The 26,043-nt window shown below is 37.8% G+C and overlaps 3 protein-coding genes across 6 annotated transcripts in view; 1 reads left to right on the top strand and 2 right to left on the bottom strand.

The window, feature by feature from the left end:
• The window catches only part of LOC116847135 (matrix metalloproteinase-14-like), a 39,164-nt gene extending 15,970 nt beyond the window's left edge, over positions 1–23,194 (top strand). The window contains exons 2-10 of one of the 4 annotated variants that reach the window (XM_032821811.1): positions 4,511–4,634; positions 8,303–8,410; positions 12,163–12,317; positions 13,572–13,874; positions 13,998–14,142; positions 14,216–14,352; positions 15,157–15,477; positions 16,153–16,234; positions 20,999–23,194. In XM_032821811.1, the coding sequence (XP_032677702.1) occupies positions 4,511–4,634; positions 8,303–8,410; positions 12,163–12,317; positions 13,572–13,874; positions 13,998–14,142; positions 14,216–14,352; positions 15,157–15,477; positions 16,153–16,234; positions 20,999–21,153 (1,530 nt within the window). In that variant the 3' untranslated portion in view covers positions 21,154–23,194. Of the gene's footprint in view, positions 1–4,510; positions 4,635–8,302; positions 8,411–12,162; positions 12,318–13,571; positions 13,875–13,997; positions 14,143–14,215; positions 14,353–15,156; positions 15,478–16,152; positions 16,346–20,726; positions 20,873–20,998 lie in introns of those variants that run through there. The other 3 variants (XM_032821810.1, XM_032821813.1, XM_032821812.1) reach the window with 3 other exon arrangements.
• LOC116847137 lies at positions 16,290–21,075 on the bottom strand. The gene is made up of 3 exons (XM_032821815.1): positions 20,668–21,075; positions 20,342–20,452; positions 16,290–16,419 (listed from the first exon to the last, which is right to left on the bottom strand). The coding sequence occupies exons 1-3, from the start codon at positions 21,034–21,036 to the stop codon at positions 16,336–16,338; spliced, it is 564 nt and encodes a 187-aa protein (XP_032677706.1). The 5' UTR covers positions 21,037–21,075; the 3' UTR covers positions 16,290–16,335.
• Positions 22,502–25,315, bottom strand: LOC116847136 (O-glucosyltransferase rumi homolog). The gene is made up of 6 exons (XM_032821814.1): positions 25,064–25,315; positions 24,767–24,938; positions 24,470–24,671; positions 24,025–24,303; positions 23,664–23,896; positions 22,502–23,568 (listed from the first exon to the last, which is right to left on the bottom strand). The coding sequence occupies exons 1-6, from the start codon at positions 25,200–25,202 to the stop codon at positions 23,370–23,372; spliced, it is 1,224 nt and encodes a 407-aa protein (XP_032677705.1). The 5' UTR covers positions 25,203–25,315; the 3' UTR covers positions 22,502–23,369.
• Positions 25,316–26,043: the final 728 nt, after the last annotated feature.

The raw sequence follows: 26,043 nt of genomic DNA, 5'->3' as shown, positions 1-26,043 counted from the left end.
TTCTGAGAAACAAAATTTATTTCTGTGAAATGAAATTCATTTGTGTGAATTGAATCATAACTATCACAAATAAATTTTCAAGTATTTTTTCTCAGCGTAGAAGAAAAATAAACTTTCGCTTCGAATATGGAATTACAGGAAATGGCAGCAACTGAGTGGGTACTAGAACACAGAAAACATAACTCTGTCAGTGTAACTGAATTTTCTATTACCCGGGGACCAGATGAAAGACAACTGTAAGAACAGAAAGAGATCCCAGATTTGATGCAGTTCAATATTCTGACTCACGCCTTAAGTTTTAAGTTAGAAAAAGACAGAAGACAAGAAACAGAAAGCAAAGAGCATATTGTAGATCAGGCTTAACAGAGATATAATTTTTCGTCAGCAAGTTTTTCGTCTAGTCGCCATTCAGTTACCCGAACTGTTTTTTCCATGAATATTTTTCTTTTAATTTTAGAAAATTCCTTTTGAAGCCAATATATTACAAGAGAATTACGTTAAGGATGAGATTATATTTTTTTTTTGGATGAATGAATGTAATTTGCAATACATACATACATTAGTTCGTTTCATTGGCTTCCTGTCAGTTATATATTGAATTTATTACACACAGATTACGTTTTATAGATAAATTAGTAAGACGTGGCAGTATTTTAACACCTATTACTAACGGCCACCAATGGCAGTCAACGTGCTCGTTGGCATTCGTCGATACATTGACGTTACATGACAATCGTTACGTGGATGTTCAGGGTTGCTACAGAAAATCAATTTTGAAATTCCCTGACTTTTTCATGTTTTCTAGACAACAGTGGAGAATTTTCCATGACCAACATATAATCTTCAATTTTAACGTTTAGAAACTGGGATTACAGCAAAAAAAACTTATATTATTAAAAACAATACAAATTTAGTTTAGTAACATAATATTCCCCAGACAGCACAAGATCTCCTGAGGACGTCCTAAGAACGTCCTGAGGACGAAGAATGTCCTCAGGATGTCCTCTGGATGTCCCCTGGACATCTGTGCTGTTAGGGTCCTAATATATATTTCTGAAAATGCACATTTAGGCTAACAAAAATTATATGAGTATTGAAAAAAAGAATATAGATATGAGACGGAAAAGGATGATTGAATGAAAAACGCTGAGTAAAATATAAATTTTAATTATTTTGTTAACGTCATGATGCATAGACTAGCATAGATATATACATATTCAATATAAACTAAGAAAATCTTATTTATTTTTTAAATAACATTTGAATTCCTATACTATACCTATAAACTTTTGACGTTAAAATTAAAATAAAATAAACTTGACATTTTAATAAAATCCCTAGTAACCCTAGATTTAGTAAGGATCTAAAGATCGTGTATTCTTCTCTTATAACCCAGGGAGGGTTACCTTAATTTCAAAGAATTGTAAAGAAAGGCCAAAATTCCAGGTTATTTTATATTTTTCCCTGACATATCCCGGTTTTCCATGGCAAATTTAAATTCCATGACTTTTCCCGGTTTTCCTGATTTTTCTGGTCTGTAGCAATCCTGATGTTACATGACAATGGCTACATTGGTCGCGAATAATTTACGCGGTTTTCGAGGAGCTCGTTTCCGCCAAGACATGACACGAGTAACACGGAGGCGAGTAACAAGGGTCTGAAACATGAATCGACCACCTCCCTTGGGTGCGAGCAATGAATACATTCATTGACGATTCGACCGGCAGAATGTTAATCGGGCGGTGCGTAAGTGTGGTTAAATAACAGTAAAGTCGCGGTTGGTTAGGTCAGTCCCCTCGACCTCATCGCTGTGTTCGCCCAATCTTCTGCGGTCTACCAACGCGCGAGTCTTCGATGAATTCTCGCGTGACTTATTCCGAACTCCTTCGCGCAGCGGCGATCTGTCGGACAATTTCGTTACACTTCCGACACCGTCTGAAGCGACTTCCGAGTTTCGGTAACATCTTGTCTGATTTCAATAAAATTGAAACGCTCTAATTAGAATTTAATGCTGCTCCAATTGCACGATTAAGTGTACTCTTTTTCTCCATTCTTGCGATAGATATCTGGAGTGTTGCTACACAAAAAAGAATGGTCTCGCAATCATGACGAGAATTATCTGGGCGTGAGAAATTAGCTGAGATGAAAATAATTAGTAAATATTGCGACATCGCGTATGTTCTAATGTAAATGACAATAAGGATGACAGAGACAGAATTTCTATCTGAACTGTTTATAAAATTTAACAAGAAATGTGGTTTAACTCTCTATGCGATGCCGATTCAGATTAAGACTAGATTAATATAGACAAATATATGGACTAGTGTATGAATATGAAACAATGAAGAATAAAAAATAACATGAAACTGGATAACTTAATGAAAGGAGAGAATATACACTAAAAACAGTGTAAAAACTGACATGTTAAATTTAATATTTCATATGTCCCAAATCATCCAATCTCATTTATGTGTAAATTTAACACAAAACAAATGTAGTAAAAAGTAACACGTATAATATGTAAAAAATTAACACAAGAATTTAACACTTGAATATACCATCAGGAATCACAGTTTGTGTTAAACTAACGTATAATGTTAAATTAACTAAAATAAAATGTTACTTTAATATTTGAGAGAAATATTAATCTATGGTTTTAATGAAATGAAAATATTAAATTGACATAATCTATGTCTGACATATTAAATATGTCAATTTAACACAACCTGTGATTCCTTACGGTATTCAAGTATTAAATTCTTGTATTAATTTTTTTCATATTATACATGTTACTTTTTAACACATTTATTTTGTGTTAAATTTACACATAAATAAGAGTGGATGATTTGAGACACATGAAATATGTTAAATTTAACACATCAGTTTTTACAGTGTAGTAAGATGTACAAAGTCACAAGGATTAAAATAGTTTGGGACATCTGATTAGAATGACTAGAATGAATGATGAAAGTATAGTTAAGAAAATTGCAAAATGAAAACCATATAGAACGAGATCGGAAGGAAGGTCACGATTAAGATAGAAAGATAATGTATTAGACGATATTAAAATAAAAAAGCAACCAACTGGAAAATGATGGTAATTAGCAGACAGAAATGCTGACGTTGGAAACCAAAATTCATGAAGGGTTATAGAACTAGCGAAAGAAGAAGGAGGAGGAGAAGAATGAGAAGTTAAGTTTGTCTATATATTACTAGAATGCTATTACTGTAAATGTTACGCGTCACAAATAATTTTCTGGCAAATATTAAAAGCAATCAATTTCAATTATAACAACATTTAGAATCCTACCTGGATGAGCAAGACATTTTATTTGAGCAACTCTTCCTTCTACGCAACTACACTGAGGGAAAATTACCTTAAAATCAACAAATATTTCTTTGATAGGTGCCATTAACATAATCATTTAAATCTAAATTCTCTTTATTTAAACCAAATATTGTTTACTTAAGTCAGGTAAACAATATTTGATTTAAATAAAGAGAATTTAGATTTAAGTAAATATGTTAATGGCATCAAAGAAATATTTGTTGATTTTAAGGTAATTTTTCCCTCAGTGTACGAATTTTTAATATGCTCACGCGACTCTCATTCGCATAAGACCGGGAGAGATTTGCATACGATTGCAGGTCAATCGGTTCGGTCAGCGCTATATTATCATGCGCTGTGTGGAGACTGGAAGACCGGTGATTGCCAAGACTGGCCATTTTGTGCGAATCTAGAACGCGCGCGCGAGAGAGCAGACGGCTCTTTTCGTGCTCGATATAAGGGATGAGTCATACTTAAAGAGGTAATCTGTACTTTGAATGTAATGCCATCCGAATTGGCTCTAATGACGATCTCCTCTGCTGCTCGTATTGCTCTTGCGACACGTTCCTCCTCCTCGTGACAGAGAAGCACGTCCTGCCCAACGCCAACCAGGGCGTATTTTGAATGGCGGGTTAGAAAAATGTCACGTACATACAACACCGACCGCGTGCACTTTTTGTTGTGTTCACGACACGTGTCGATCGGCGATGATCGAAGAGAGTTTGACGCAACGAGGCATTGACGCACTCACCAAGCTGAGTCGGCACACGAGAATTTCCAATCTATACAATGACGGTCGCAATTACACACAAACATAACCGGCGAAAAGGACCGACGTGCTCTCGAGGGCCTCGGTAAATTTACACGCAGATAAGAAAAAGGTTCTTCTATCTCGACGCGTTACTTCACCTCCGGCACTCATAAAACGACCAAGGTTGCGTTATGACACAGAACTTAAAGGCCGAACCTTCGCGGCGCGACCGTGTGATTTCTTTCTGACTGTGATTTCGCGATACGGTAACTACCTCACCTTGAACGGACGAACAACGGATACGCTTCCTTCGATCACCGAAATATTCCGCGCGAAATCATCCAACGGCCCGCTCCGCCCGAATGACGGGCGAATGACATCAGCGAATGAAACACGCGCGTTAATGAGGATTTTTCTGTTTAACATTACAGAATTATTTGTCGCAATACGGATATCTGCCGCCGAGTAATCCGGAAAATGGTGCCTTCCTGAGCTCGGAGAAACTGACCGCGGCGATAGAAGAATTCCAGGCATTCGCCGGACTTAACATAACAGGTATGTTATAAACCCGTGTTAATGAATTGCATAAATAAATTTTATAAGGCTCGTTCATGGCTTTATGTCTGTTTAAATAGGATAATTCATGGGTCTATGGTCCGTATTGATAGTCGTTATTTGAAATTTTTTCCATGTCGGACCCCAAATCGGATATAAATTTAGGTCATCGTTACTTGAAACTTGCCTCTCAGATGAAATATGTCGCTTTGAATTTAGAATTAAATGTGAATTTTTCAGCTGAATCGCAATTAGAAATATAATGTCGCATGTATTATGTGAGTATAAAAAACTCAAAAAACTATAAATTTATATCTGAGTATCTTTTACACGTAGTATCTTTTACTGAGTATCTTTTACGACAAGTTTCAAGTAACGACTATTAATACGGACTTTAGAGTTAAATTTGAGTTTTTTTTATTTGAGTCATAATATATGCGATATTACATTGGTAATCGCGATTCAACTGAAAACTCATCTACTAGCTCTAAATTCAAGTCGAATTCAAGTAACAACTATTGATACGGTTCTATAAGAATTAATACACAAGTATTAGAGTACTATAGTATATAGTTTGCGTGTATGACTGCGGGTTACAGTTGCGTTTATTGTCTATTACCAAGTCCTGACTGCACCGTCATTGATGACTCATTCAAGTGTTACGAAGGATGCGTTTACTCAGTGTCACATGCGTGTGATTAAAAAAAATAGCAGAAGGCTGAAATCCTAGAGATGCATCCACACGCAACGTGTCGAATCGTTCGTGGCTAACGATGATAACCATGGGTGCTTCCCTGTCGTTGTGGACCGTTTAATGACGATGAACGATGATGATTCAGAATTCGATGAAACGCGACCGAACTCGAGCCGCCGTTTCAGCAGTGAGTCATTACGTGTGCCGTGTCCGTTGCGAGAGAGATCGTTTTAGAAAATAAATGCTTTCGTTGTGAAACGCCCGGGTGAGAAAAGTAGGCAGGTCTCTGACAAGAAGCCGCGACAATGTGGGTCGTATAACGCGAATTTCTCCTGTGCCAATCGAAAAAGAACAGCCGTGCCTCGCAATTGCCACGATTAGTAAATATCGCGCCCGAATGTAGTTTCCCGATTGTTTCGATCTCATATTGAGAAATGCGTTTCGTCAGGCGTTACGTTCCTATTACTGACGCGCCGATCCGAAAGAAATGCACGCCAAAGGCGTGCAAAAAGATAATGAAAAGGATGAATAAACGAGTAGCACATGCTTCACCGGTCGTAAATGGCACCACGCGAGACTCGCTGGCAGGGCGGAACAGGCAATGGAGCCCAATAAAAACCGAAGGTGAACGGAAGAGTGATCTAACTGTAAAATTGTAGGCCATCGGTGGCGGCATTATTCGAGATGAAGCGTGTTTATCGACCGTAATCTACGCAGCCGCGATGCATTCGCGTGCGCGCGCGAATATGTAATGGGCAATAAGGAAATTTGGAAAAGAGAAGACGATCAAAAGAACAACGATGCATCTATGCATCGATTACGTAACTTTTGTTACGCGATTTTCTTTTTGATATGGTACTTTCAAACATGTTATCATACGATAACAGATAAAAGTATTAGTACTTGGACACATAACTCTGAACATTCTTATTCAGCCTTATATATATCTGAATTTTTAACATAGAAAATATATATACTGTAAAAACTGATGTGTTAAATTTAACACATTTTATGTGTCCCAAATCATCCACTCTCATTTATGTGTAAATTTAATATAAAACAAATGTGTTAAAAAGTAACACGCATAATATGGAAAAAATTAACACAAGAATTTAACACTTGAATACCGAATCATAGGTTGTATTAAATTGACATATTTAATATGTCAGACATAGATTATGTCAATTTAACATTTTCATTTCATCAAAACCGTAGATTAATACTTCTCTGAAATGTTAAAGTAACGTTTTATTTTAATTAATTTAACATTATGCATATGTCAATTTAACACAAACTGTAATTCCTGACGGTATTCAAGTGTTGAATTCTTGTGTTAATTTTTACATATTATGCGTGTTACTTTTTACCACATTTGTTTTGTGTTAAATTTACACATAAATGTTAAATTTAACACATCAGTTTTTACAATGTATATTGAATATATAAACATTTCACATTGAATTTAAATATTTCAAGACTAAAATAATAAGAATGTCTATTGAGAAAAAGAGTATTTTATACTTGCAACTATAATCACACAGAAAGAATTATACTATAAATTATGGTCAAACCATTTTTTTATTGAACTTTACTATAATGTTAGTAATGATAATTTTATATGTATATTACTATTGCCGTTTTCGTGTTAGAACAAAAGAATAGATGGTTGAGGAAGAACAAAAAATATAGTTGGGTTTTGTAAATTGAAAAATGTATAACATTTGAAAAATGAAAAATATATATAACATTTTTAAACAAAGGTATAGCAATTTTTAAACAAAGATATAGCAGGTTATAATTCTGTGTGGTACAAGAGATTATAAAATTTTATTATAATTTTTATTTCAATATTTTTTCCACATACCTAATCATACACTGAAAGAAAAAAAAGTTGATCTAACTAAAATTACAATTATTTTTGGTCTCATATTTTTGGTATTAAAATGGTAGTATATAGTAACATGCACATAAAGTTAGTATTATTAACAGTATCGAATTTAATATAAAGAAATAATTTCCTTGACCATAATTTATAGTAAGTATTTCTCTGTTTGATTATAGTTACAAATACCAAACATTCTTCTTTTTTCAACGCATTGCACTGAGAGAAAAATATAGTTACTTTTAGCGTCAACTATACTCTTTTGTGATTTTAAGTACAAAAAATAGAAAAACCATTGTTTTAGTAAGTATTGTTAGAAAAATGGCTCTTCTGATTATTTTTCTAGTTAAAATCACAAAAAAGTATAGTTGACGCCGAAAGCAACTATATTTTTCTTTCAGTGTAGTACTTTTATCTTAAGTGCATTTCACGCTTTGAAATGTCCTTACGACGGCGAGAAGGGGAGACTAAGGTGCAACATTCGCGAAAGCTGCTAATGTAAAAAGCGACGATGCAAGAAAGAGTTCGTCGACGTTCGCGAATTTTGGGAGATAGGCTTCTCGCGAAGCTCAGGCGCGGAAAAAAGTAATCCCCGTGGTGTACTTGCGAGCTCTCGCGCGACGACAACGAGGAATCTGTAAATGCCGAGTCGCGTGACCGCGGCGAAACAAGCGGTAGCGTATGCACATATGCACGAGCACTCCCGCGCACTATGCATATTATGCATACATGCATAAGGAATTAATACGTGCAAGGAGTGGTGATGCACACGCGCGGACGCGTGAGCGTGCGGATGTGCCCGCTATAAGAATACACCAACGGTCGGGAATCAATATAGCGCGAGAGAATCCCGCCGCTTAATTACTTCCATCACGCAATTACTCCCAGACAATTACGGGAAGTAATAGAGCCCAAGGAATAAAAAAATTAATTTTTGTACAGCGCGACGAACGTTTCTGGCGCCATGTATGATTGCGCGGTGTTCATATTGATGAGAGAACACAGCTTCTGAGAATACGCAGAAACGAGCAATTTGTGTAGAGGAGATGTTGCAGATAGATATTCGCTCATATATATTTTTGTGTATTCCAGGCGAGCTGAATGACGAGACCGTCAAGCTGATGGCGACACCGAGGTGCGGTGTTAAAGACAAAGTTGGACCAGGAGCCGATGGAAGATCGAAGAGATACGCTCTTCAAGGTAAAAGGAATGACGCATGAAGTTGTGTTTAACGGGCAATTTCGCGGTGGCGAAGCAAACAATCGAACAGTTGACAAATCCAAGAAAGTCTAACGCAACTCGCATTGCTAGATGTAACCGCGGGACGTGACATAATTTTACGTTTGATCGAGCGCGCGATTATCTAATCGGCCGATATTGGCTATCGAAAGTCGCAGAAGTTATGTACGCAAAATATTATTGAAAGGCGGCCGACTGTTAACAAGGACTAACACTGCAAATCCAAGCCTGTTATTTCGCCTGTTCTTCAAACGCACAGACGTATAATTTGACTGAAGCTTGTTTTGCACGTTTCTCACGGCTTCAAATCACGTCATTTAACACATTTAAGACGTGTAAATTATAATGCAATACATTTAAACGTGTCAAATGACGTGACTTGAAACGACAAGATACATGTAACAAGAAATTCAGCCTAGATACGCTAAAAAAATATTTCGCTGGTCCAGATAGAATTCTAAAAGTCACAGTTAAGATTTGTCGCTGCTTTTTGTATCCGCTAGAAAACTGCTTGTGGTACGTGGAATTCACAGTAATAGCATTCCAGCAATATCTGTCAGCAAATCTAAATGGATATGAGGATTGTACATTCGTTTATCTCTTATCGTGTTGGTCTTTTTTACCTATTTATCTATAGATTATCTTGCTAAATTTCGCAAATAGTTCACATAGTTCTATCTCTCTCCTTTGTTTTGATTAAACTCAAAACACACGCGTTGTCACTGTAAATCCATATGAGTTATTTTAGCTCCTTCACATACTCTATTCATTAAACCTCTCTTCACATACTTTTTACCTACCGTTCCAAATCATTTGACATGTTTAAGCGTATTAAATTATAATTTACACGTTTTAAACGCGCTAAATGGCGTGACTTAAAACAGCAAGAAACGCATAAAGAGATCTTCAGCCAAATCGCACGCCTGTGAATCTAAGAATAACACACTTGGAGCCGGTTTTTCCAACCTCTTGCTAAGCTAACTAACAGTTAACTCATACGTCTGTCTTTGTTTCTCCTTTAAATTAGGTAGAAACAGACATAAGATTTAATTGTTAGTTAGCTTAGCAAGAGGTTGGATAAACCAACCCTTGGACTTGCAGTGATCGCGGTGTTCGCTAGTCATTTATCCATTTCAGCTGTAATTTGTCGTGTCTGGATCATTTTCGCTACAACTGCGAAACAGAACCTTTCTTTTGTAATATAACCATAGACATATAATATATAGACTGAGAAGGTTTGGCTGACTTGAGAAAGTGTACAGAAATTAGAAAGAGCAAAGTGCTTTGGACTCCCTACCTATCCTTGTCTCTCAATACCTATTCCACCAATCAAGGACGCTCGCTTCTCCTCCACCACGTTTTCTGACAAAGATAGAATAAGGTTTCAAACATGGACGTAAGAATATATGGACGTAGCATATTGTCGCGGGAGTGAAGCCCAAGGGACAAGGGGAATGATTGTATGTATTCTAATGGAGTTGACATATCATAATGGCGGCGGCTGTTTTTATACATAGACAATAGTTACAAACCTCCAACATCATGATGGCCGCGACGATGTAATCCTCTCACCCCTAGGACTTCACAGCCCCTCGTCCGTAATCGCACTTTGCGATATATTCCATATATTCTTACGTCCATGGTCAAAGTATTTTGCTCTTTCTAATTTTCGGACGCCTTCTCATGATGAAAAAGATAGGGAACGCGCAGTCTACTACTGTGCCCAAAAAGTAAGACCAATTTAAAATTTTTTTTTTAAATCTTTATTTATTATTTCAAAATTATTTCGTCGCCTTCAAAATAATCCCCCTCAGACACAATACACTTATGCCAACGTTTTTTCCAACCCTCAAAACAGTTGTTAAAGTCGATTTCCGGAATAGCCTTCAAAGCTTTCTTCGATTCAGCTTGTATGTCTTCAATCGAGTCAAAACGGTGTCCCCGGAGCAGTCTTTTGAGCTTAAGGAATAGCCAGAAGTCACACGGTGATGCTAAATCAGGTGAATATGGCGGTTGTGGAACGATTTTTATTAATATATACTATATGGAATAACTTACTTTTGCTGCAGCAATAATTTGTGTGACTATTTTATTATTCAGATATGGAATCTGTTCCTTTAAATCTCTGGGATTAGCTTTTGCTATAGATTGTAAAGTTTTATAACCAGCTTTGTACAATTGACGAGCTCTGTCCTATGGGTCGAATTTTTAGCGAAATGGTCTCGAAGAACCAATGCAGTGTGAGATGGTGGGTTTATATCTATCACTGCAGTGTGGGTTTATATGCATCACGTAATACGGTTTCCAACCGTAGGGTTGGAAAAAACGTTGGCATAAGTGTATTGCGTCTGAGGGGGATTACTTTGAAGGCGACGAAATAGATTTGGAATAATAAATAAAGATTTGAAAAAAAATGTTTAAATTGGTCTTACTTTTTGGACACAGTAGTATATATTATATGTCTATGAGTATAACACACTTGGACTTGCAGTGAACGCGAGATCGCGACGGCGGTTTAGCGCGCCGCATTGTCCCGTATTTTACGATGTTTCTGGTGAATCGTCGTGCATCGAGCGTACCGACTTCCTGCTGTCTCGCTGCCGCTGCCGCGCTCGTTGATATAGAGTCAGTCACCCTAAACGGGTCATGCGGATCTGTATCGCGATAGTTGGCGCGGATGTTCCAGATGCATTCTAAATTAGTCGTATGAATTTGCTCGAGTTAACTGTTGCATTTCGTCTATTTCGCCATCCAGTGGCGACGGCGCATCATCGGCCTCCCATCGCGCTGGAAAATTCTCCATATCGGGTGGGCGCGATCATCGCGCGTTTCTCTTCGAGATTACAGCCAACCGACCGACCGACCGACCGATCGACTGACTGACTAGTCAAACATTTGCGATTGTGCGCGCTCAAACGAAGCGAATCATCAACGGCGTCTGGAATTCCTCAGATAATAAATCGCGCGTCGCAACGCTGACGTTCCGATCGCTTTGGTCACGTCGTATCGAAAATAACTCCCCGCAAAGGACATTCTCATGCGCGTGACGCGACCATTATCGACGGGATAATGGAGCCATCGGGGCTTCTCGCACGGACTAACCGTGACTTTGAACCTCGCGCGAGCGCTTCACGTTTCAGTGAACCCTCGGTGCTAAGTTCGGCCATGCGTGTATCCGATGGTATGCCCGCCGCTTGAAATTTAACGCCTAACCCCTCGTGCGCGCCCTCACGTCCCGTCGTTCTGGCATCCTTCGTTTCCCCTCTGTTTTTCTTTCTCCTTTTTTCTCTTTTTAATTCCCCTCGATCTCGCGTGGCGACGAGCGCGAATCGTTGCGTAACAGATGAACGTGCATGGTGCACTAAGATATCATAATTGTCGCGCACATGCGCGCGACCGTTGCATAAATCGCGACGCCGCGGCCGGCGCGCAACACGCGAGCCGCGATTTTTATTCTTGTACGGATAACAAACGAAACGCAACGGCACAACAATGGCGCGATCCGCGAGCGTATCGCGTACGCGGATCGCGCGCGGCATCGCGGATTTTTATGATGCGCCGTCGCTGTTAACGGATGTGCATACGCTAATGGTCATGCAGAAGCGTACGCCGCGTTGATAATAGCGTCGCGATATTTTTCAACAAAGCACACACGCGCTCCTTCGCACCCGCGGCCTAACTCATTCGACCGTAATAATTACGTCTTCCCGTAGGGTCGAGGTGGCGTACGAAGAACCTGACCTACAAAATCAGCAAGTATCCGTCCGGCCTGAACAACGTCGAGGTGGACAAGGAAATAGCGAACGCGTTCAAAGTTTGGTCGGGTTACACCGATCTCACGTTCACCCGCAAGACAGGACGTGACAATGTAGGACCACTTAATATACATTGTACTTTTTACTCTATTGTGACGATTACATCGCCAATGCTCGCACTGAGAGAAAAAAATTGTTGAATTAAAATTACTGTTATTTTTGGCACAAAGCCAAATATTTCTTGATTGTTCCAACACAGAGATCAAAGTGGTGACATGCACGAGGTTATTATCGCTAACATTATAGTAGAGTTAAAAAAATAGTTAAAAAATTTTAATTAAAAAAATAGTTTTCTTGGCTATAATTTATAGCAATTATTTCTCTATATATGTATAACTATAGCTACAAATACCAAATATTTTTGGTCTCAGTGTGCAGCCAAAAAATATAATTTTTAGTGAAATTCTCTTGTATATAACCTCTAAAAGATATTTCTAAAACTACAAAAGAAAAATGTTCTAAGCACGATATTATTCTTCTTTGTTACATGGAGAAAAAAAATTGGTTGTATCAACGTTTGATTGCAATAAACAAAGTAACGCATTTTGATTGAAGGATATAGAATTCTAATGATTCTTACGATTAATTTGATTCTAAGAAGAAATTCCGTTTTTTTCAATCAAAACGTGTTGGTTCGTTCACTGCAATCAAACTTCATATTAATACAACTAAACTTTTTTCTTCGTAAAAATAAGGAATACTTTTTAAATTTCTTGGAGTGAAATTTCACTTGAAAATCAGAGCGATTACTGAATCACTTGAATTTGTGCGAATTGTTTACTCTGAATTGTCAAAAGATTATTTTAACTCGAGATTAAAAAGTGAGTTTGGTGCACTCCACCTTCACATGAATATATTCACTCTAATTGTTTGAGACATTCGCTCATATAGAGTCAGAATCCATTTTTAGCTTGAATAGCTTATTACTTTTAACTTTTAAGCTTGAATGAAACGTTCATTCTTATGATTTCAAGCTTGGCAGTATTTTCATTGTCGTTCTCTGAGTGAGATTGCACTTAAAAACATTTAAGTACTTTCCGATAAAAATTTTCATTTAGAATATAAGATTAGAGGAAGTAGCACCTTGCAACTAAAGTTCTTTTTCTGAGTATTAGAATATTTCTCTTTTGGTTTTAGAAGAACCGTCTCGAAGCCACGTATATAAGAGAATTCCACTGAAGATAAGATTATAAATTTTTTAGTAATCTATGTAGAAATATCAACAATACGATGATATAACGCAATGTAATACCACAATGAGGCAGCATTTCTCTATGATTTCTCCTAGATTGAGGGCGTTGTTTTAGGTACATATCGAAATCAGATTCGAGGTGGGCGAGCACGGTGACGGCGATCCTTTCGACGGACCAGGTGGCACTTTGGCGCACGCTTACTTCCCCGTGTACGGTGGCGATGCCCATTTTGACGACTCCGAGCGGTGGACCATCAAAAGCTACCGCGGCACCAACCTCTTCCAGGTCGCCGCTCACGAATTCGGGCACTCGCTCGGCTTGAGCCACAGCGATGTCAAGAGCGCCTTGATGGCACCCTTCTACCGCGGTTACGACCCTCATTTCACCTTAGACCGTGATGATATCGAGGCTATTCAGGTACACAAACTATTCGGCGAATTGCACTCGAACATGAATGAAGCAAGTTTTGAATGGCAATTATGACGAAAACAAAGACATATTTGTGACTTCTGATGTGAAGAGACATGAAAATCATTCCAGGCTTTGTACGGAAAGAAGACTAACCATGGAGGGGGGTCGACGTCGCGGCCGTCACCGCCGGCCGAGGAAGACCCCGAGTTGTGTAAAGACCCAAAGGTCGACGCAATGTTCAATTCAAAAGACGGCGAGACAATCGTATTCAAAGGTACATACTTTGCGATAGCGTTTGAATTCGAACGTGAAGGAAACGAGATAACGAGAGATTATGAAATTTTCAGGTAAATACTATTGGAAATTGACGGATAACGGTATCGCCAGCGGCTACCCTAGGCGCATCAGCAGCACTTGGAAAGAACTTCCGTCGAACATAGACGCCGCGTTCACGTACAGGAACGGCAAAACTTACTTCTTCAAGGTGACTAAGCGAAAATATTTAGACCCGTATTAATAATTAGTCATAGTTATGCAAGGATGATCCAACTCACATAAAGCGTATTTCGAGAAAAATAAAAGTGAAAATTTGATGCATGTTTTAAAAAGTATAGATAGCATTGAGGTTTCTCGTAATCGTTCAAGAATAAGTTTAATCCTTAAAAAAGAGGTAAAAATAACGCAAACAGTAAAAAAAAAAAGTGCAATCAATAGAAAATAAAAACTGTTTCTTAAATAATTTTAGGCGCCCTTAAGGCTTCGATCTTTTTTGTTTTATATAGAAATACATGTGGAGACTGCTCATTGGTAAACAAAAATTAAAAAATCATAATTTCGTAGGCTGGATTTTTTAACAATTATGGCCAGTTATTGCTTGAGATTCGTCTCAAATGAGATATGCAGATCTGAATCTAGAATTGCGATGAGAGTTTCTTAATTAAATCGCGATTACAAATATAAGGTGCGTTCGGGGAACTCGCTATTAACGCTATTCAGCGCTACCATATAATTCTACCCTTGTATATCTAAAAAGCAATAAAGATAAAAGAACGCGGTAGCGTTGATAACATGCTCCCCATAAGTGTCACATATATCATGACTCGACTGAAAAACATGAATCTAACTCGGAATAAACATCTGATAATAAACTCATATGAGACAAGTTTCAGGCAACTACTGTCAATACGAGCCTTAAAAGCAGAGTTTGCTGTTGAAATATGAAAAGCCCGATTTCTCTCGTCACTCTGTGCTAATTTTAAATCTATGCTAACTGCAAATTTCGTCACAGGGCACGCAATACTGGAGGTACATCGACACGACCATGGACGGCGACTACCCGAAAGAGATCAGCGACGGTTTCACCGGCATTCCCGACCACATCGACGCTGCCACCGTGTGGACCGGAAACGGCAAGATCTACTTCTACAAGGGAACGAAATTCTGGCGTTTCGACCCAGCGTCGAAGCCACCGGTGAGGAGTAACTATCCCAAGCTGATTAAGAACTGGCAGGGCATACCAGATCATATCAACGCGGCGGTGACCTATAAGGGCTACACGTATTTCTTCCAAGACAACGCCTACTATCGATTCAACGACCGAACGTTCTCCGTAAGTGCCGTAGATTCTCATTTACAATTTACGTATAATTTGTTTTTACTGATCGTGTCAGCGATTATATTTTGGACTAGAAAGCTGCGTCGATCTCGACACAATGTTGCAACAGCAGCATTGTAATAACAACGCACACTTTCCCTCTTGTTGTCTCTTTCATATCGTGTTTCAAATTATGGCATGTTTTAATGATCTTCATACTTATATGGAAGCGATTTTTATCTCCATATTATATATATATATATAATAAATAGAACTCGCAATCTCTCTTACACTGCAATTCTAAACAAAATCGTAAAACTCGTAACTTGTTCTCGTAAGACTCGTAAGAACTTGTGAGTAGATCCGCGGACCGTATGTTATATGATAACTCGTAAATATCTATAATTTTTTTTTCGTAAGCTTTACGACTTTACGATTTTACGGTTCACTCGTATATTTACTTAGAATTGCATCTAGAACACTTTCTACAGAATATCTCTCTTTATATATAAGAACATATCTATATGAGTGCACAAATATATTCTGTATAAAGTTGTGAAATATATTTAAACATATAATTGTATCAGAGAGATGCAATTCCACAAAGTAAAAGCATATTACGCGTTTATACGTGTTATACGCATTAATTTACATTAATTACGTATAAAATAATCATGTCTGACTCACCAGGTGGACACCGCTGATCCCGCCTTCCCAAGATCGACAGCGTACTGGTGGTTCGGCTGCAAATCCGCTAACAGAGGGACGCTAGGTAATGAGCTTTGGCCGTTCCATTTTGCCAGCAATCTGGACGTAGCTGACGGTGACACGTACGGCGATTACGGTAGTCATGACAACGTCGGCGACATCATTTTAGACGCAGGTATAAAATCTTGGTCGAATCCTGCTCAGCCTCGAAGAGAGCCTCAGCGTATCCACTGTCCATCGCGGATCTCGCTGTTGATCACGCAAAACAGAAACCACATTGTGGCATCTTAATACGTCACTTAATCTCCAAGATAAATTGGCATACGTCTCTTCTGCAAAATTTCCCGATCATTGGTCTTCACGCGTTTACTATAATCACTATTACCATGTTCGCGCTAATTGTCGTTGATTCAGAACGTAATGCCACAATGTTCCGAGAACATTGAGATGAATAAGTTTCCGCGAACCGACGTGAATTGCGCTTCGTTCAAATTAATACTCCGTATCGCGACAGTGGATACCGAGTAGTAATCGCTCGTTCTACTTCGTTGGAAATAATCCACGTGGAAACAAGTAATTCGCTTGTACAACAGAGGCGGGCAGGAACTGCGAAATTAAAAACTTTGGTGTCTCGTACACCTGGCTATTATGATACTGGGGCTACTGTGTATCGCGAAGAGACACGTGCACGCAGTACTTTCGCGAAGAAATGTTTCACATTAATTCCAGATTAGTCTCAATGTAGCCGACGTGGAATAATACAGATACGATATAATGTTACGATAATCAAAACTGCAATGTTGTAACCTGTTCTCAGTAATATTATGAGAATCGCTATTCAAATGGCTCTTCCGTACATTTCTGTATGTGTATTTTATCGAGCCGCAGATCGCTAAAATCGGATGTGATGCAATCCCGGGTGCGCGTGTTTTGTCGCACAATAAAAATGTAGCATATATTTCGAGCATTATCGAATGTGTGTCACAGTTCGAGTCTTCTATCAAGAACGGATGTTACGAAATAATCGAAATTGAAACGTCGGGATGCGAAGTACTGCCTGCACAATTAGTCTAAATGTAAAAAAAAAAAAAGAAACGACTTCGAAGACGACAGTCGTCATTATTTTGGGGACTTCACAGAGATGGTACACCACTCACACCACTAACGAAACGTATTAAAAACTAACTTGTATTGCGTTTTACAAAAGTGAGTAGCACATAACGCACGTAAAACACTAATTTACTAACATCATAACACATTATCAATCCTCACCGTTATTCTAACCATGTGATCGTTAATCATCGTCATCATGGGTTCGTAATTCGGAGGTTCTCTTGTATCCAAAATTCGATCGAAATCATTTTCCGCTGTCTGTATTATTATACCTCTGCATTTGAAGTGTCGAGGCTCATATATTTTCACGCGTCGTTAGTAATCGCGCGAAATAGCAAGGCCCGAAGTATTTATTAGCCAGGCAAGACGGGTAAGAGCCGAGTTTTGTTTACGAAAAACACCGACTTTGAGAAGTAAACGGTGAGATCGCCGTGTGTCACCTTCGCAGCGTCCAGTTTGCAGATAAGAGTAAATATCCTACTAGGAATAAGAGACTTTTTTTCCCGTATTTTTCCTTTTCATTTTCGTCTCACTTACACGGACGGCTTTTATTTCGCACTGTACGGTTGTGGTCTCGTATATTACGCCTTTTGATTCTTCTGCGTATCCCACCTCTGTTATTCTCTCGCCGGTAGAGACACGGTACATTGGTACACGCGCGAAATTTTATTTCAGCATGAGTCGCCTCCTGTGCCTTGCATCATCACACGCACTTAATCGACTCACACACTATATGGACTATATCAAAGTTGGGATCATAGCACACAAAAGAACTCCAGCAGTTATTCGCGTAAGAGCGTAAGGCCAAGAACTCACAGAAAAACGCAGTGAAACTTAAGCAATAAGCGAATTGACCAACCATAGTCGATAATTCTTCTTACGGCTTAAGAATAATCGATTGGTCAATTTGCTTATTGTTTAAGTTTTACGTTTTTCTGTGTGTCTGAGTGTGTTAAAGGTCCCCAAGGTCACTCGAGAATTCGAGTCCACTCGCCTGTTTAAGATTCTTCTACTGTTCAAACATTTTTTTTTGTGTGCTACATGTCTTACGTACCTTATCACGCCAGCGCACGCATCTTTCCCTTAAAATTCGTGCACATGAGAGAACGCGCGCACCTGCACGCGAGCGTAAAACAGGAAAGTGCATGAGTAATCGCTGCCGTTGGCAGTTGCGTTGTTTGGAACTTAATCTGTCATAAAAGTGTGGTTTCTCGACTCGCCCCTTTCTAACAATACACTGACTCGCGTTTACGGGAGATTTCCCGATCCACCCCTACCTCTCGCTCCTATGGTATTAATTCTCTTTTCTTTTTTTTTTTACAAGCCTTGATTTTACATTTGTAGCACTCTTCCTCCCCCCATCCGTCACTTCGACCAGGGAACACTCGTCTACATGCACGCGTTGATTTAATTTTTTCACGTATATACACAACATACATACACACATATATACACGACCTGGTTGCACGATTAATTGACTTCAAAGTGTCCCGTGTGACTATATAGAGGATATAATTCATGTAATTCTCTGGAAACATGGCATGCACTGGTTCTAAGTTGCACAATCTTTCCTCTTTTTTCTCCCTCTGGGTTACAATTCATTTGGCCAGGTTTAAATGGGACAATGCACAATTTCTTAATTTTAGATCCTGATAATTTAAGTTTCGACTCTCTATGCTCTCCTTCTTGTTACTGACGCGCTCTTTACTTTGATTATTCTTTACTTTTTACTGTGATCGTCGATTATTTAGAAGTCTATGAGAAAAGCCGTAGCTCTTGTCTAAAAAATTTAATATATATTTTTCTACGCATAACTTTTCTATACTTTTCTTTCATAATTTGTAATTTTGATATGATGTTGATTTCTTTTAATTGCATATTTATGAAGTTTCATATTACAAAGTACAATACAAATTATGAAAAGTGTTCTCTGACTTGTGATGATAATAACCCGGCAAACAATATTACATGTAACATATCTGTTAGTTGTAATTTCCTACTCAACAATGTAACTGTTATACCAAGCGAAAAATGGCTCATTGATTGACGACAAAACGATGTCAAATCGACGACGATTTGATGGTTTCGATTTGTCATCGTTTTGCCGTCAATCGAAGAGCTATTTTTCGCTGGGTATAACAGATGTGTTATATAAGAGTTACATTGTTGAGTAGGAAATTACAACTAACAGATATGTTACATGTAACATTGTGTTTGCTGGATACATTGTATGAAAAAAAAAAAGTATAGAGTTTTACTCATTTCTGTAAAAAATGATATGTTAAATTTAACATTTCATGTGTTCCAAATTATTTACTCTCATTTATGTGTAAATTTAACACAAAACAAATATGGTAAAAAGTAAACGCATAATATGTAAAAAATTAACACAAGAATTTAACACTTAAATAACATCAGGAATCACAGTTTGTTAAATTGACATATGTATAATGTTAAATTAATTAAAATAAAACGTTACTTTAACATTTCAGAGAAGTATTAATCCACGGTTTTGATGAAATGAAAATGTTAAATTGACATAATCTATGTCTTATATATTAAATATGTCAATTTAATACAACCTGTGATTTCTAACGATATTCAAGTGTTAAATTTTAGTGTTATTTTTTTCATATTATGCGTGTTACTTTTTAACATATTTGTTTTGTGTTAAATTTACACTTAAATGAGAGTAAATGATTTGGAACATATGAAATGTGTTAAATTTAACACATCAGTTTTTACAGTGTAGAAATTCTTTCACAAGGATCCAGAAACAAGACACAAAGAGCTTGAATTTCATGAAAATTTGATCTCGATCAAGACTCACAGTGTGCTCGTTACTTCCCTTACAAAAATGCATTACTCGTAATGATAAAATGGCCAGGGATAAATTTAGTGCTCAGTAGTTTTATTACTCGTACAAATAATAAATACGAATATTAAGTTCTAATGATTTATCACTGTCTATTTTATCAGTAATACTTTTTGGTCAGGATTATATATAACGCTTTAACGCGTGATTCTGTATTAAAAAATTATTTATATTGATACTCACCAATAGTCTAGTGCGCCAAGAGCACTCCGATGAGACGGCTTTTCTCCCCGGCAACGGTCTCATATAAGTTGTAACCTGCGAATATTTCGTAGCGTTGCTATGTTTGGCCATCTTGAAAAAAAAAATATTTAAAGTTTGAGCTACAATTCTATCATCGAGCAGCCATTCTTTCCTGCCCATTGTCTTTTCCGTCAAATACATACAGATATATAGAGGAAACGCAAGTCAACATATGAGATGAGAATCGTGCATTCGCCAATAGAGCTAAATACGTACGACGACACAGAACTTGTCGCTCAATTGCAAAGTTCGAAAAGGAGACTAACCTTACGAGTGCAGGTCGATCCAACCGCCCGCATTAACCGGGAGCAATCGCCTTTTCCAGAGGACAACAATGTACACTCCGAATTCGGGAGAAAGTGAGCGAGATCGAAACGGCCCACGCGACCGGCATACGTGCCAAAAACCCCATATTTTACGCGCAGAAAACCAAATAAAAGTTCCAAACAACAGCGGCGAGCGAGCGGCAGCGGCAGCAGCGGCGGCCAACGTACAGTTTCGCGCGTCTCTCGAGCGCGCGCATGCGCACGCCTGCACGGCCACAGTTCGGCGCTAGTGACGAAGCGCGTCACCACGTTTGAAATTTGAACTCGACAGGAGGCACCGACGAGCTCGTCACGTCGTCCAACCACCATCGCGCGGACTCCGGAGCGATGGGAATCTTCAGGAGCCCGTCGGAAGAGGCGTGGCAATTGCAACTTGTGCTCAGCATCGCGACGATGATCATCGCGAGGTTCGTCATCTCCACGTAAAGGACACCGTCCGGCGTTCATCTCGACCGAGACTGCGACTTATCGATTACGCCTCGATCTCGAAGCGATCGAACGGCAATGTTCGAGTCGACATGCGCGCGCAAGTTGACGCGCGACGAAGGCATCGTTGGAAGCGATTCCACGAGAACACCGTTCGACGTGAACGTCGCTGCGACGAGAGGAAACGTCTCCGCCGTGCTAACGACACGATCGTGAGGGAGAAATGCGTGTCGTCAATGCCAGTGGTTTAGATTTTTAGGAACTCGCTGGTGACTAAGTATAGATAGCTAGAAAATTATACAATGAGTAGTTCCCGCTAGTGCTGCCCCCTCCTCTCAACTACGTGCAGCAACGGCGCGTCCTTTCAAAATGATTTGCGCACGAATAGTCTCCGCGCACTCCTGACATCTGTTCTTTCTAGTTGTGTGTGAAATAAAATTAATGTACATCTGAAATCTGGCGAAAAAACGGAGAAGGAGAAAAATTGCAAGGACAAAAAATAAGAAAGCACAGCTAAAAAGAACAGATCTTCGAATTTGCACATTTGTTCGTGAGTGTATTATATTGTATTTTCGAACCCACGTTCCAAGTTTCACGCAGCAACGTAACACACAGGACCCCTCTACACTGCCTATTTATTCGCGTGTCCACCAAGTTGCGAAAACTTTGATATTAAAGGCACTCACTGACTTCTCGAGACCGACCATGCGATCACGACCCATGTTGTCGTGAGATGTACGATGATACATTCTAGGAATGAATAAATCGAAACATCGTGAGAGTTAAAGAGATTGAAATGTAGTCGGATCGGATTCTTGACTGACAATATCGTCAAAAAATATTTGTTGATTAATAATGACGTTACGTGAGTATTATAGATCCTGCTGCCTGCGTAAATACCAAAATATTCTGTGCGTAATACGAAAATAATCTTTCGCATATATTCTGTATATTATTTTTATCCAGTGTCTAATCGTTTGCATGTGATTTATTCGTATATATGAATATCTATAGTACTCATGTCACTGTAACTATGTTACGATTATGTTAGAATAATTGTTATCTTATGTGCAAGTGCCTTAGAGAATATTTTTGTAATTTATATGCTAAGGAAAAAAATTGTACATGTCACATGTCTGTCCAAGCGCAGCTTTCTCCGTGTATAACTTCAAATCGTCGAACGTCTGGTTTTCCCTTAGCCACATGACATTGCGTTTGAAGAGAATTCTTTCCTGTTTTCACGTATAAACGCTTCCATCGCGATTTGCCAGTAATAGCCTGTTCATCGGATGATTTTATATGCAACTATTGTAGCTAGTATTATCGAGATAATTGTACGTGAGTTGTCAGACCGATTTCTGGCATTAATGGTGCTGTGTGCGAGAATTTATATACTGTTCTTATGTATAAAGCATTAGATTTTAGATCATATAAGATGGAAGTGCACTTTAAAACGCGTCTCGGAGAACGCAATTCTCTTCTCTGGAGGAAAATATTCCGCGGAAAGATTACACGCGTTGAGAATCATCTTCGTTGTATCCAGTATTAACAGATGTTTAAAACGTTGTTTAATACTGTCACTTCGTATTTTCTTACATATTGAAACGTGTCTTAGTAGTGTAATACCGTAAGTGTTTGACCAGTACTTAATTGTTAAGGATTACGTAGCTTCAAGAACTATCAGAGCACAATAAGAAAGGCCTCGTACTATCTGTCGATATTTATTGAATGAAAGAACATCCAAGTGCAATTAATTTGGTTTTATTATTTTGATTTCAATTAATTACAATGCAGCAAACTGACGATTGTCACTGACGATTGTCACTGACGATGCAATTCTGCAATTCTGACACAATAATCACGTAATACGTACAAATCTAATTGTACAAAGCCTTTCTTTATGTCACTACTCAGGGTGTTAATGATTCATATTGAAACTTGCCACGCTACTGCGTCGTGCCCTGAATAAAATCTCTATTGTATTATATTTTTCATTGTCATACAAATATAGTATTAATAAATGCGTACGTTTATATTTTAATCACACGATATCTTTAATTAGATATCAAATGCGCAAAATTTGCGAACACTAATTATCCAATAATACTAACTTGATATCAATTGGAGAAATATCAATTATGCAAAATAACTGTAAATATATATATATATATATATATATATATATTTATAAATATATATTTACAGGATATATATATTTACCGTCCTTTACCGATTTTTATGAGATTATTCTTTAATACTGGTTTATATTTTAAAAGTTTACCGTAACTTTTGAGGAGCTGTTTCCAAAAATATGTAACGTCCGACATTCGCAAATTATTCCATATAAACTCTCTCCCACGATCCGCAATCTTTTTAGCTAAATCATTATTATTTATCGCAAATGTAATTAAATTCCTGGAAATGTGATAAAATAAATTAAGGAATAATCTAATAATGATAAAAATTATCGTATGTAATCATTAAAATGATCATGTGATCATTTTACTCACTCTAATTCTTCCTGATCCGCGTGTCTAGAAACAGGTATGTAATGTATCCATGGTTTCATGGCGTCATAATAGAATTCGGTCCAGTCGTCGCCGACGTGGAAGACTAAGGATCGGCACAAGAACAAGTGTTTGTGCCGAAATGATGCTGCAACACCTCGGAAATTGAATAAGTATTTGTATGCACAATGCGACTCTAAGGATACCACTGATGCTGGTTCTTGGTGCAGAGTATCCTGAAATCAAGTTCAACCTTATAATGATGCAATAATCTGCTAACATAATACAATGATTAATAATTCGGTATAACATAATTAGTAATTCAGTGAGGTTAATCAATAATTCTGTAAAAATATGATACTACCTCATTAGATTTCCATGCTTGATTTTTAGTGTACTGAGCATCTACCAAATGGGACTTGTTTCGGCTTAACAAAATCAAATTGTCACGTTCTGAGCTTGTTCGAGACCCACGGAAGAATCCCTTACTCTTTTTCTTCTCCCATGGAGTTTCCAAGCTTGCCTTGTTTAAGGATTTACGATGCTGATCCCATCTACCAAGGCCACGGGGATACAATGAGATAGCTGGACCGCCTTCCCAAAATGCCCATGCTGGATACACAATATCATAATACTGTGGTGTCTATACACCACAGTAAAATACACATACACACAGTAAAATACACATTTTACAGTCTACTCAACTTTCACCAAACTTATATCAAATACAATTTATAATTATATAAAGATTTTCTTTCACAAAACAAAATCAATAACGCTTCAGAATTAATAACAAAACTATTACTTACCTTACTGAATGAAAAAATAGGCAGCAGCTTCCCAAAATGTTGACTAGATTGAGGATAATCTCTAGTATTTATGACTAAATCCATATCTGATAAATTGCCAATTACTTTTAAAAGAAAATGTTCAATTCCAGCACATCTGGCTGGAAACATACATTCCTTCTCTCTATATAATGTACTTTTACTTATTTGATAAAATGTACCTCTGTAATTGTACAAAAATTGTTATACATATATATATATATATATAAATAACAGATGAAAGATGAATATATTGTTAAATCTACATGCTATAGATACCTAGTTTTTGCATTATTTATCATTTCTTCACTTATGCCTTTTTTCTTAAAAGGCCTCAAGTCTCGTAAGATGACATCTTTGAAACAATCATGCTTTGTATTATTGCATTCTTTATAGTTTTGTTCCGCATCTTGAATCATTGTTAGATACTTTTGATATTCTTCATTTATTGCTAGTAATAGATAGAAAGAATATAATACAATAAAGAGATTGTACTGCATTATATAGGCATTATAAAATCCTGTGGAAAACTGTTTTTAAATCTGTTAACACCTTGGGTTTGCAAAAGAGTAATACCTTTTGTGTACATTGATGGTATTCTGGTCTCAATCTTACTTTCTTTACAAGATTCCGCATTAGGTGCGGAACAGTATTCCTCTTGGCTTAGCCCAACGACGAGAACAGTCAAAAAGACGATTAAAACTGACAGTAACATATTTTATTATCAAAAAGCTACACGCGATCGCGAAAATTATAAATTACAAACAACAACCGGCCGCTCTTTAGCAAAGTGGTTGTCGCAACTAGCTACATCTAGAAGGATATAAGGAAAGAAGGAACTATACAACTACATCAGTTATAGACGTCAATAATGCTAAGATGTTTGGACATTGTCCAATAGATGTCAGCACTTAGTCCTTGTAGTGAGCAACATACAACTGTTTCCTACTCTTTTTGGCTGCGCTTCCTTGTAGCTGCTTGCAATCCTCTTTCCTCCTCTTTTCGGCCGGATCTTAAAGGTATATTTCGCTGTGTATTTCATTTAATACAAGATTTGGAACACAATATATCATTTAAGAAACAGAACGCAGTATGTCGCGACTGAAAAGAACGGATCCTTCTATGCATTTCTTCAAGATGTAATCGATGTATGCGAAATGTTATTTCAAACATAGTCAAAGACTATACAAAACATTGTCTCAAATGTTCAGTATTAATGAGTAACGTATGTATCGCGCGAACAACATGTCTCAGTTGCAATAAAAAGACGTGTTATCCCATTTGAACAACTCTGCAATTTTATATTAAGATTAGTTGATTGTTGACAAACACTGTTGTGCAGCAATTTTTCGATACGTTAATAATAGCTTAATACGTTTGCATGTCCGGAGACAGAAAACAATCAAACAGTGCTGAAAACAGAAATGTAATGGAGAAACGATAAGATCTCTTTTGTTGACTTCCGTTGCAATCGGCTTTTGTTTACAACATGGCGTAGGTAGAGTAAGTGTTGCGTATAAGTTGCCTTATCTCAATCTCGCAAATGTTGTTTTCAT

The sequence above is a fragment of the Odontomachus brunneus genome, unplaced genomic scaffold, assembly GCF_010583005.1.
Source record: "Odontomachus brunneus isolate Ranch 3 - 2012 unplaced genomic scaffold, Obru_v1 Obru_scaffold_074, whole genome shotgun sequence".
Lineage (NCBI taxonomy): Eukaryota > Metazoa > Arthropoda > Insecta > Hymenoptera > Formicidae > Odontomachus > Odontomachus brunneus.
Note: the sequence above shows the minus strand (reverse complement) of the source record. Positions and strands in the feature narration are given on the sequence as shown.